Raw genomic sequence first — 13,726 nt, forward strand, 5'->3', positions numbered from 1 at the left:
AACCATTCCTCACACCTCAAACCCCACCCCCATCCCCTACCCACTAACCTCATCCTGCCCCCCCGACCTGTCCATCCTCCCTCGATTTGACCTATTACGCCCCAACTCCCCACCTACGTTTACCTTCACTGGGTCTAATCCCGCTAACCTGTCTGTCTCCTCTCACGCTATATTCTCCTCTATCCATCTTCAATCCGCCTCCCTATTTATTTCAGAATCCCCTTCCCCTCCACCATTTCTGAAGAAGGGTCCTGACCTGAAACGTCAAGCTTTCCTGTTCCTCTGATGCTGCATGGCTCACTGTGCTCATCCAGCTTCACACTGTGTTATTTCTTGTTCAAATATAATTTTGTTTGCTAATAACAGTTAATCGAAATCTATAGCTTGAGTGTTTTAGTTCCCTGTCTTTTGTAGGGTTTTAATAAGGTATTCACTAGAGGAGCAGTTGGGCTTATTTAATTAAAGAAGCAATTGAAACCAGTTCATTTCAGGTAATAAGGAGCGCATAAATACAGCCAGCTAATTCACTGAATGGTAAGACAGCATTAATCTTTTTGTCCAAAACATGCAGTTGACAGAGTAGGCTCAAGAAGCCGAGTGCTCTTTGTTTATATGTTCACACAATCTCATTTGACAACACCTTCTAAACCCATGACCTTTACTGTCTAGAAGGGCAAGGCACATGAAAAGCAGACCTGCAAGTGCCTGTCCAAGTCACAAATCATCCTTACCTGGAGCTATATTGCCGTTCCTTCTTTATAACAGAGTCAAAGTCCTGGAACTCCCTCACTAACAACACTGCAATGGTTCAAACAGCTAATTCACCACAACCTTCTCCGGGGCCATTAGAGATGGATAGCAAATGATAGCATAGCTGGCAACATCCACATCCCAGAAACAAATAGAAAAGGACGCTAACATAGATGGCAGAAGAATATTTTTTCTGGCAGTATTTTACTGTTGCTTGGAATGAATTACAGGCTCTTGAATACAAAGAGTATGGGGCATTCTTAAGAGAGAAATTCAGGAAGGCAAAGAGGGGATGTGAGATAACATTGGTAGATAAGGTTAAGGATAATCCAAAGAGATTCTACAAATACATTAAGAGAAAGAGAGTAATTAGGGAGAGGATTGGACCTCTTAAAGATCAAGGAGGTCGTCTTTGTGTTGAACCCCAGAAGGTGGGAGAGATACTAAACAAATATTTTGCATCAATTTTCACTGTGGAGAAATAAATGGAGTCCAGAGAATGCAGACAAATAAACTTTGATGTTTTAAAAACAGTTTACATTGAAGAAGAGTAAGTCTGGGAGGTCTTCGAGAACTTAAAGGTGGATAAATCTCCAGGACTGGATCTAATGTATCCCGGAATGTTGTGGAAAGTAAGGGAGGGAATTTGGAGACCCCTTTAGGGCGGCACAGTGGCTCAGTGGTTAGCACTGCAGCCTCACAGCTCCAGGGACCCAGGTTCGATTCCAGCCTCGGGCGACTGTCTGTGTGGAGTTCGCACGTTCTCCCCGTGTCTGTGTGGGTTTCCTCCCACAGTCCAAAGATGTGCAGGTTAGGTGGACCGGCCATGCTAAATTGCCCATAGTGTTCAGGGGTGTGTGGGTTATAGGGGGATGGGTCTGGGTGGGATGCTTCAAAGGGCAGTGTGGACTTGTTGGGCTGAAGAGCCTGTTTCCACACTGTAGGGAATCTAATCTAATAATCTTACAGAAATATTTTCATCATCTATAACTACAGATGAGGTGCCTGATGACTGAAGGGTGGCTAATGTTGTACATTTGTTTTAGAAAGCCTGCAAGGAGAGAATGGGGAACGGTAGACCTGTGAGTCTGGCTTCAGTTGGGGGTACATTGGTAGAAGTGATTACATAGGCAAAAATTGATTAAGCATAGTCAGCATGGTTTTGTGTGAAGAAAATCATGTCTCACAAACTTGATTGCATGTTTTGAGGAAGTTACCAAAAAGATTGATGATGGCACAGCATTAGACATTGTTTACTTGGATTTTAATAAAACCTTTGACAAGGTTCCATATGGTAGGCTAATTTGTAAAGTTGGGTCACATGGGATTCTTGGCGAGCTCACCAATTGGACACATAATTGGACTAACGACAGGAGACTGAGAGTAATGGTGGAGGGTTGCTTTTTGGGCTCCAGTCCTGTGACCAGTGGTGTCCGACAGGGATCAGTGCTTGGACCTCTTTAGTTTGTCATTTATATATAAATGATTTAGATGAGAGTATAGAAGAAATAGTAAAATTGGTGGCATATTAGATAGTGAAGAAGGTTTTCTATGATTGCAAAATGATCTTGATCGAGTGGGTAAATAGGCTGAAAAATAGTCGATGGAATTCAATTTGTGTAAATGCGAGGTATTGCATTTTGCTACAACAAACAGGGATGGGGTTATACAATTAATGGTAGAGCCTTGGGCAGAGTTGTAGAACAGAGGAACCTAGTGGTGCAGATACGTAATTCTTTGAAGTTTGCGTCACATATGGGCAGAATGGTTACAAAGACGTTTGGCTTGCTTGCCTACATTGATCAGTACTTTGAGTATGGAAGTTGGAAAGTCATGTTAAGGTTGTACAGGACATTGGTGAGGGCTCTTCTGTAATTCTGTGTCCAGTTCTGGTCCCCCAGTTATAGGAAGGATATTATTAAGCTGGAGAGGGTTCAGAAGAGATTTACCAGGATGTTGTCGGGTATGGAAGGTTTGAGTTATGAAGAAAGGCTGGATAGGCTGGGACATTTTTCACTGGAGCATAGGAGGTTGAGTGGCGTCCTGATAGAAGTTTATAAAATAATGAGAGGTACAGATAGAGTTAATGATAGTTGTCTTTTCCCAAGGATGGGGGAATTTCAAGACTAGTGATCACATTTTTAAGGTGAGAGGAGAGAAATTTTAAAAAGATATGAGGCAAATATTTTACGGAAGAGGGTGGTTTGCATGTGGAATGAACTTCCTGAGAAAGCGGTGGGCGCAGTTACAGTTATAATGTTTAATGTCTTTTAAACAGGAATAGAAAATGGATAGATACATGAATAGGAAATGCTTGGAGGGATATGGGCCAGGAGCAGGCAGGTTGGACTAGTTTGGTTTCGGATTATGTTCAGCATGGATTGGTTGGATTAAGGGGTCTGTTTCTGTACTGTAGGACTCTATGACTCTATGGAGTGAGCATGGCTTCACTGTAATAATTCTTAGATGGCTTCCTTCATTTGGCAAATATGACTACATGCTAAAGGCTGGTGCAATGTTAGGTTCATACTTTGTGGTCATTGCGATATTTTGAGCCTGCTTTGTTTGATTTAGATCTGAGAGGAATTTTGTTGATTATTTTCCCAAATAGGCCCATTTATCTTCTTGAACCTGATATTTTTCCATCTCTCATGACTGTGCCTGGGAAGGAATGCTTGGTATACTCATGTTGAATTATACCATGTCAGTTCAGGACAGGTTTGCTGGACTAGCTACTTTTTTCCTTTATGTCTTTAGCCATGAAAGAAAGGTATGACAATCATCTGCAATTTTGTAGGAAATTGAATTTTACAAATGTTCAGAACCTTACAAAATGAATTATTTTTTATGTTGCTTAACTTCTTTAGAAAAAAGCCATATGGTTCCAATGGTATAGCAGTCGCAGATCTTACTTAGTGGTTCTAATCATGTTAGCAATGTGACATTGTCAATGGGGGTGGGGAATAAATGGTCAGGGAGGAATAATAAAATTTTAGATCATAACATGGAGAGGAAGTTTTACAAGTAGTCATTCACCTATTCTGAGTGGTATACACAACTCATTCAATTGCATCAGAGATAACAGGAACTGCAGGTGCTGGAGAATCCGAGATAACAAGGTGTAGAATACACCTCCTCCCACCCACCCTCCTGCAAAAATTCCATCCCCTATTCCCAATTCCTGCGCTTCCGCCGCATCTGCTCCCATGATAAGACATTCCACTCCCGCACATCCCAGATGTCCAAGTTCTTCAAGGACCGCAAATTTCCCCCCACAGTGATCGAGAACGCCCTTGACCGCGTCTCCCGCATTTTCCGCAACACATCCCTCACACCCCGACCCCGCTACAACCGCCCAAAGAGGATCCCCCTCGTTCTCACACACCACCCTACCAACCTCCGGATACAACGCATCATCCTCCGACACTTCCGCCATTTACAATCCGACCCCACCACCAAAGACTTTTTTCCATCCCCACCCCTGTCTGTTTTCCGGAGAGACCACTCTCTCCGTGACTCCCTTGTTCGCTCCACACTGCCCTCCAATCCCACCGCACCCGGCACCTTCCCCTGCAACCGCAGGAAATGCTACACTTGCCCCGGCACCTCCTCCCTCACCCCTATCCCAGGCCCCAAGATGACATTCCACATTAAGCAGAGGTTCACCTGCACATCTGCCAATGTGGTATACTGCATCCACTGTACCCGATGTGGCTTCCTCTACATTGGGGAAACCAAGCGGAGGCTTGGAGACCGCTTTGCAGAACACCTCCGCTCAGTTCGCAACAAACAACTGCACCTCCCAGTCGCAAACCATTACCACTCCCCCTCCCATTCTTTAGATGACATGTCCATCATGGGCCTCCTGCAGTGCCACAATGATGCCACCCGAAGGTTGCAGGAACAGCAACTCATATTCCGCCTGGGAACCCTGCAGCCATATGGTATCAATGTGGACTTCACCAGTTTCAAAATCTCCCCTTCCCCAACTGCATCCCTAAACCAGCCCAGTTCGTCCCCTCCCCCCACTGCACCACACAACCAGCCCATCTCTTCCCCCCCACCCACTGCATCCCAAAACCAGTCCAACCTGTCTCTGCCTCCCTAACCGGTTCTTCCTCTCACCCATCCCTTCCTCCCACCCCAAGCCGCACCCCCATCTACCTACTAACCTCATCCTACCTCCTTGACCTGTCCGTCTTCCCTGGACTGACCTATCCCCTCCCTACTTCCCCACCTATACTCTCTCCACCTATCTTCTTTACTCTCCATCTTTGGTCCGCCTCCCCCTCTCTCCCTATTTATTCCAGTTCCCTCTCCCCATCCCCCTCTCTGATGAAGGGTCTAGGCCCGAAACGTCAGCTTTTGTGCTCCTGAGATGCTGCTTGGCCTGCTGTGTTCATCCAGCCTCACATTTTATTATCTTGGAATTCTCCAGCATCTGCAGTTCCCATTATCTCTGAAGGTGTAGATCCAGATGAACACAGCAGGCCAAGCAGCATCATAGGAGCAGGAAGGCTGACGTTTTGGGTCTGCTGTGTTCATCTAGCTCTACAACTTGTTATTTCTCATTCAATTGCAAATGCTGACATGATTAATAATAGCCTTTTACATTTATCTAGCTTTGAATAGTAGACAGCTAAGTACAAACAGGTACATGTATGAATGAGTGCAATGGTCAGTCTTTTAAGATATTAATCCAGCAATTTGCAGAAGACTTCAAGGACACTTACCTTCCTTCCTGGAATTCCAGGTGATCCATCTGAGCCAAAAGATCCCTGTGAAAGAATAAAGAATGCATCAATACATAACCCACATGTTAGTAAACTGTTCAGGTACTTCATGCAGCATTGCGCCCTACCTCTAGAGTCCGTCAAGATCTATCTATGATCTCTGTTTTCCATTTACATGATGCCTAAATCACGCCAAATGAAGACATGGCACAAGTTCCCACATCTATAATGAGGGAATTGCTGCCGTTATTTGACCCAAATTATTCTGTGATCTCAGGCATGACGTGATTTTTGGTGAAGCACCATTTGCTTCAGTTAAACATTAGGAAATCTAAAGCCATTTTTCTCAACCTCCACCTGAAACTCTCTGCCTTTGCTGCCAGTTCCATCCTCCAACCTCAACCACTGTGTCAGATGGAGTTCAACTGTTTGCAACATCGACGTCCAATTCACCTCCATGGTCTCAGATCAGCACCATCAAATTATCGTTCTTAAAGACACCCCTGCTACATACCACCATCCTCAGAATGCACCATTTTCTCACCTTTCTTTCCAAATCCATTCATTCATAATGTGGGAAATTTGAGTCCCTGTACAACTAAATTTTTCTGGTACGTCTTGGGTAGCAGTGACCTCACGTAATTGTTGCTTCAGCAATTACTTCCCTGCCCTGAACATGAACAAGTTCTTAAACACAGACAAACAACCAATTAAAAAGGTAAATATTACTTCTTGGGCTTCTTGAGCCACTTAGGAGTTATGAGAGTCCTGAATGTTGTGTAATCATCGGTGAACATCCCCAGTTCTGATCTTATGGAAGGATGCAGGTAATTAATGAAGCAATTTATGACAACGGAAATTACCTTGAGGAACTTCTGCACAGATGTCTGGAGCAGAGATGACAGACCTCCAACAATCACAACCATCTTCCTTTCTGCCAGGTATGACTCCAACCAGGATTTCCTTTGTGGTAGCTCTCCCTGTCAACCCCAAAGGCTTTGCATCTTTCCAAGTCCCACTCAACCTGTCTACATAGATCAACATCTGCCCACCTCCCACTGTCCCTCCCTGCCCCAGCTATATAAAGTTGACATGACAGACGTATAGCACATTGACACCCTCACTCCTTTAAAGCCATGGTGTTGTTAACCATTGATGATCCAATTCTCTTGTGTGACCCCTTTCTTTCCTATGTTGTGACATATTCCCCCCCACTACGTATTAAACTGGCCTCCTTCAGTATCGTCATTCCCCTCTGCATCACTGCTCTCTGACTCCAACCCCAACATTCCCCAATTTCTTTCCCACAGAAGCGGACTCTGATAACATCACCATCTCCCCCTACCCACCTTTTAATGACATTTAATGGATGGACACACCAGAGTGACCACGGCCCACCCTCTTATGCAATGAATGATGAGTGTCTGGGCCCTTGACTTAGATCTGTACAACTCCCCAACTATGCTCCTGGGACTCCCGGACTGGTTTCTTGCAACTTGACTGCAGCTACAAACATTTGGATGAACAATAATGGGCATGGGGTTGTGGGAGTCAAATCAAGGAACTTTCATCGGGGAATAGATGCAGAAAAGAAAGTATATTCTTGAACAGTTAAAAGAATCAAAGAAAGGAATCAATTAAAATTTCAACGAAAGAAAAAGCACTAAAGCAAATGTATTTCACAGTGCAGTTTTGGAAGTAAAGAGGGACTGACTGCAGCATTGGTACAGAGTAGAAAGAAGCAGATCAAATCAAAATATTGTCACTGCCTGTGCACTGATTTTGCCTTCGACTACCATCTGCAATCTCCTTCCTGTCCCTTAAGCATGCATATACTCAAGATCGTCAGTCTATTTGCATGTAGATTTTCAATACTTACCATGTAACAAAAATATTGAACTCTTCTGACTGGGTCATCCTGGATGTGCATAATGAGCTGTGAATAGTATTCTATCTATGATCTTATCTAATTGTCATATGGGAAGGAAAGCTGGAGAATATAAATGGATGCTGTTTTCTTTGCAGTCTCAAAGGCCAAAAGATCAGATGTTTTGGATGCCTAAAATTAAGACCAAATTCCAAACTGTGCAAGTATTATCACTGAACAAGACTTAAACTGGGGTGTGTTGCTGTACGACAGAATAGATAATGCAGTGATTTGATGAAGGATTTTACAATAGGAAAGAAGAGAATGGATAAAAACAGGCTATTTCTATGTCATAAAGATCTATTACGGAGCTTCCTAAAGTGAAGGCTGGGACCCTAAGTGAAGATCCTGAGCGGGAATTTTGAGGTCAAGAAGTTCTCAAGCACCAATGACTATCCTGGATCTCTGAGTTCTCACAGCTGTTGTCTCATTTTAACAGACAGACCCTGACCCTGACAGGTGTACCTCCCACCCTAATATGCTGGATCTCACAGGAACTCCTCCACTCCACTCAGTTCTCACTTAGTGGGTCATGACAATTTTCAAACCTCAAAATGAAGTCACCACAGGAAAACATTTTAGAAGTGCTAATCAATATCTCGTCGATGGAAGTAACAGACCAACCAAATTAAGTTTAGGTGGGTGGGCAAAGCCTTTTTCACCCAGTGGGGTTGTAAAACTGTGGAACAGAGAATCAGAATTCATGATGCAAATGAAAGTGAACTGTAGATCTCCTCTGTACACTTACTGAGGTGCTGCACTTCATCCTGAATATTCTGGGGCAAACCATGAACATTTGTAGACAGGGTCTAGGAGATGGTGTCAAGTCTATTATCGGGATTTTGAGTCACAGTCAGTGTTTAGGATTCAATTTATTCAGATTTTTCAGACACCTCTTTGGCTTAAGCACAGGGCTGTTGCTTTTCCCAGTGAGGAAAACTGTTGCTTGAACAGTTTTCAAGCCTCAGAATGAAGTCACCACAGGAAAACATTTTGGAAGTGTTAATCAATATCTCGTGGATGGAAGTAACAGACCAACCAAATCAAATTTATGTGGGCCAGCAAAGCCTTTTACACCCAGGAGGTTTCTGATGAAGGGTCTAGGCCTGAAATGTCAGCTTTTCTGCTCCTAAGATGTTGCTTGGCCTGCTGTGTTCATCCTGCTCTACACCTTGTTATCTCATGAGCCTGAGTTGCTACGGCAAGATTCACTTTTACATAATTATCTAACTTTCGCATTCACATTGCAGTCTGGACAGTAAAGGCTCCAATTCCTTTCCATCACATGGTTGACCAGGAATGTTACAAGCTGACACGACTTGTTTGGCCACATTATGAATGCACCTTCTTTGGCCATCAAGTCTTGGAGGAGGACCTGAACCTGTAGCTCTCGGATCCGAGGTAGCCAGTGCCCCACAAGACATCCTAAATACTTTTTCAATGAAATGAAAATAACCAGACATGATAATGGAGTGATAATGGGAACTGCAGATGCTGGAGAATCCAAGATAATAAAATGTGAGGCTGGGTGAACACAGCAGGCCCAGCAGCATCCTTTCTGATGAAGGGTCTAGGCCTGAAACGTCAGCTTTTGTGCTCCTGGGATGCTGCTGGGCCTGCTGTGTTCATCCAGCCTCACATTTTATTATCTATGATAATGGAGTGGGAATGGACACCATTTAGAGGGTAAACACCAAACATGATCTGGTGGAGCAGAATGGCTTGTTTCCAACTTGTAATTTCTATCTAATTCGTCTACATTCTCAAAGGCAATAAAGGATAACAGGTGACAAGCCTTAACACTATCCAAGCTAAACTTTATCAGATCTAAATGTTCCATGCAATATGAATGCAGTACGATCTTTGTCAAAGTCTTCTTTTACCAAGAGAAATCTGGGACAAAAGAGCCATCCCTTTGGTTTGAAATATTTCCAGAGATGCAGTGTAGTCAAATCTGCTTCACTTTTGTGAATAATATTGTTAGACTACAAAATAGCACTGCTTCATCATCTCTTGAACCTACATGATCTGCAGCCTTGTGAAGGAATAAGGATCTAAACGCATAGGGTTGATACTGTACAGGCAAATTCGGTTCAAAGCTATTTTCAAATTAAATTTAGAGCAAGATAAGTTTTTTGACAGGCAGCAAAGCCAACAATGCAAACACAACATTTTTTCATTTCCTACACAGCAATGCGAATTTGCCGATGAGAAATACACACACAGAGAAGATGGTTCTCCAGTCTCTGCACTATTACACTGGCACATAACCACACAATGCCAGCCCTTATAATTAAAACTGCAATCACACAAAAGAGTATTTGGCACCAAGGCTCATTATTTTATCAGGACCTCCACCTTTGGAACGTTGTTTTGTACAAGGGTCACTGGATTCAAAATGTTAACTCTGCTTTCTCTCCCTGATGTTGCCAGACCTGCTGAGTTTCTCCAGCAATATTTGTTTTTATTAATTACCTTCCTGATGGACATCCTTATTTTAAAATAACTCACATCTATAACATGTTTGATGCTTGGATTCTTTCATAACTAACGATTAGCTATTCCTTCAGAATTTATCCAGTTTCACAATTTATACTTCTCATTTAAGCACCAAATTGTATGTGTTTTCATTCTAAAAAATTGGTTCATTTAGTTTTCTGCATTAAATGCTCAGTGAACCCTACTCCTATCCCCATTTGCTGGGGGTGTAGTTATTGATAAATTTCACCCAGTTCCTTTTAGTATCTGGGAAAATTATACTCTAGCTAAAACCTAATTGAAAATAAGTATCAGGAGTAAGCTAATAACCTAAACTCATTCCAAAACTTTAGTTGGGTCAGTCAGCAGGCCTGTTTACTGTGTTTGAATCTGGCTTTACATAGCTCAGGCTGAGGGAAATTAGTTGAGAGGTACTCATAATCCTATATAGCTCAATGAATGAATCTATGTTTACATTATATTGTAACTTCTTCTTGTGAATTCCAAAGAAGGCCATCAGACCTGTGGACATGTTTTGAATCTGGATGATTTTCAGGAATCTACATGCTAAGTTCAGGGATTCTTTCCTTAAATTTGTCCAATTCTCTCTCCTCTTTAAGATCCTCACCAAAGCCTGCCACTTTCTATCTCAAAATCTACTGTTTTGGGTGGTAGTCAAGTTGTCTTTGATTATGCTCCTGCAGAGTTCCTCTGGGGATTCCCACATTAAAATTCCTATTTCAATGGTATTTCCAACAGATTTAAAACTGCCATCATTCTAACGTGCAAAGTCTATGATGGCGCCTCTTTACAGTCAAGCTACCTCCAAATGCCATTTTCCTCTCTCTCCGTGAGAATGGGAGTCAGAGCAGTGAGAACCATTTATGTCTGTGTTACTACATCTGTTTATTTAGTCCAGTGGTACAGCAAGCATCAGCTATCGGGGAAGCGATGGCCTAGTGATATTATCACTGGACTGTTAGTCCAGAGACCCAGGTAATGTTCTGGGGACCCAGAATCCCACTGTGACAGATGGTGGAATTGACCTCAATAAATGTCATGAAAAAAGAATCTAATGATGGCCTTTTTTTCTACTTATTTGTGGGATGTGGGCATCGCTGGTTGGCCAGCATTTCTTGCCCATCCCTAGTTACCCTTGAGAAGGTGGTGGTGAGCTGTCTTCTTGAACCACCTGCTGTGGGTTGACCCACAGTGCTATTAGGGAGGCAATTCCAGGATCTGGACCCAGCAACAGTGAAGGAACAACAATATATTTCCAGGTCAGGATGGTGAGTGGCTTGGAGGGGAACTTGCAGGTGGTGGTATTCCCATATGTCTGATGCCCTTGTCCTTCTACATGGAAGTGGTCTTGGTTTTGGAAGTTGCTGTCTGAGGATTTTTTTGTGAATTTCTGCAGTGCATCTTGTAGATAGTAGACACTGCTGCAACTGAGCGGTGGCGTTGGAGGGAGTGAATGTTTGTGGATATAGTGCCAATCAAGCAGCTGCTTTGTCCTGGATGGTGTCAAGCTTCTTGAGTGTTTCTGGAGCTGCACTCATCCAGGCAAGTGAGGAGTATTCCATCACACTCCTGACTTGTGCCTTGTAGATGGTGGACAGGCTTTGAGGAGTCAGGAGGAGAGTTACTCGCCGCAGTATTCCCAGCTCCTAGCCTGCTTTTGTAGCCACTGTGTTAATGTGGTGAGTCTAGATGGGTTTCTGGTCAATGACAACACTCAGGATGTTGATAGTAGGGGATTCAGTGATGGTGACACCATTGAATGTCAAGGGGTAAAATTGTTTCTTATTGGTGATGGTCATAGCCTGGCATTTGTGTGGTGCAAATGTCATTTGCTAGTTGTCAGCTCAAGCCTGGATATTGTCCAGATCTTGTTGCATGTGAACATGGACTGCTTCAGTCTCTGAGGAGTCACAAATGGTGCTGAGCTCTGTACAATTATTGGCGAACATCTCCATTTCTGACCTCATGATGGAGGGAAGGTCATTGATGAACCAGCTGAAGATGGTTGGGCCTAGGACACTACACTGAAGAGCTCCTGCAGAGATGTCCTGGGACTGAGATGACTGACCTCCAACAAGTATGACCATCTTCCCAAGTGTCAAATATGACTCCAAACACTGGAGAGTTTGCCCTCGATACACATTGATTCTAGCTTTGCTACGACTCCTTGATGCTACACTTGATCACATACAGCCTTGATATCAAGGGCTGTCACTCTCACCTCATCTCTGAAATTCAGCTCTTTTGTCCATGTTTGAACCAAGGCTGTAATGAGGTCAGGAGCTGAGTGGCCCTGGCAGAACCCAAACTGAGTGTCACTGAGCAGGTTATTGCTGAGGAGGTGCTGCTCGATTGCACTGTTGATGGCACCTTCCATTGTTTTATTGATGACTGAGAGGAGACTGATGGGGTGGTAATTGGCCGGGTTGGATTTGTCCTGCTTTTTGTGTACAGGAAATATTTGGGCAATTTTCCACATTGCTGCATAGATGCCAGTGTTGTAACTGTACTGGAACAGCTTGGCTTGGGGAGCACCAAGTTCTGGAGCACAAGTCTTCAGTACTGTTGCTGGCATGTTGTCAGGGCCAGTAGCCTTTGCAGTATCCAGTGTCTCCAACCGTTTCTTGATATCATGTGGAGTGAATCAAATTGGCTGAAGACTGGTATCTGTGATGCTGGGGACCACTGGAGGAGGCCGAGATGGATCATCCACTCGGCACTTCTGACTGAAGATTGCTGCAAATGCTTCAGCCTTAACTTTTGCACTGATATGCTGGGCTCCTCCTCATTGAGGATGAGGATATTTGAGGAGTGTCCTCCTCTAGTGAGCTGTTTGATTTGTCCAGATGTGGCAGGACTGCAGAGCTTAGATCTGATCCGTTGGTTGTGGGATTGCTTAGCTCTGGCCATCTCTTGCTGCTTTTGCAATTTGGCATGCAGGTGGCCGTATGGTTGTTTGGTGGCTTCGCCAGGTTGATACCTCATCTTCAGGTATGCCTGGTGCTGCCCCTGGCACACCGTCCTGCACTCTCCGTTAAACCAGAGTTGATCCCCTGGCATGATGGTAATGGTTGGGTGGAGGACATGCCGGGCCATGAGGTTACAGGTTGTGCTGAAGTACAATTCTGCTGATGTTGATGGCCCACAGCACCTCATGGATGCCTAATCTTGAGTTGCTAGATCGGTGTGAAGTCTGTCCCATTTAGCACGGTGATAGTGCCACACAACATGATGAGTGGTATTCTCACTGTGAAGGCGGGATTCCATCTCCACAAGGGCTGTGCAATGGTCACTGTTACTGATACTGTCATAGAGAGATGCAACTGCAGCTGGCAGATTGGTCAGGGTGAGGTCAAGTGTGTTTTTCCCTCTTGTTGGTTCCTTCACCACCTACTGCAGACCCAGTCTAGCAGCTGCATCTTTTAGGACCCGAACAGCTCGATTAGTTGTGCTGCTACTGAGCCACTCTTGGTGGTGGACACTGAGGACCCCCACCCAGAGTACATTTTGTGCCCTTGCCATCCTCAGTGCTTCTTCTAAATGTTGTTCACCATGGAGGAGCACTCAGTTATCAGCTGAGGGAGGACAGTATGTGGTAATCAGCAGGAGGTTTCCTTGTCCTTGTTTACCCTGAAGCCATCAAACTTCATGAGGCCCGGAGTAAATATTGAGGACACCCAGGGGCAACTCCTTCCTGATGGTATCCCACTGTGCTGCTACCTCTTCTGGGTCTGTCCTGCAACTGAGACAGTGATGGTCGTGTATGGGACATTGTCCGTAAGGTATGATTCTGTGAGTACGACAATGTCAGACTGTT

At 44.1% G+C, this 13,726-nt stretch overlaps 1 protein-coding gene across 4 annotated transcripts in view; it reads right to left on the reverse strand.

The window, feature by feature from the left end:
* The window catches only part of col4a6 (collagen, type IV, alpha 6), a 393,865-nt gene that overhangs the window by 110,625 nt on the left and 269,514 nt on the right, over positions 1–13,726 (reverse strand). For all 4 annotated transcript variants that reach the window (XM_059651363.1, XM_048544120.2, XM_059651362.1 and 1 more), the window contains exon 16: positions 5,484–5,528. In XM_059651363.1, coding sequence (XP_059507346.1) covers positions 5,484–5,528 — 45 coding nt within the window. The remainder of the gene's footprint in view (positions 1–5,483; positions 5,529–13,726) is intronic.

This window comes from Stegostoma tigrinum, chromosome 15 (genome assembly GCF_030684315.1).
Source record: "Stegostoma tigrinum isolate sSteTig4 chromosome 15, sSteTig4.hap1, whole genome shotgun sequence".
Classification (NCBI taxonomy): Eukaryota; Metazoa; Chordata; class Chondrichthyes; order Orectolobiformes; family Stegostomatidae; genus Stegostoma; species Stegostoma tigrinum.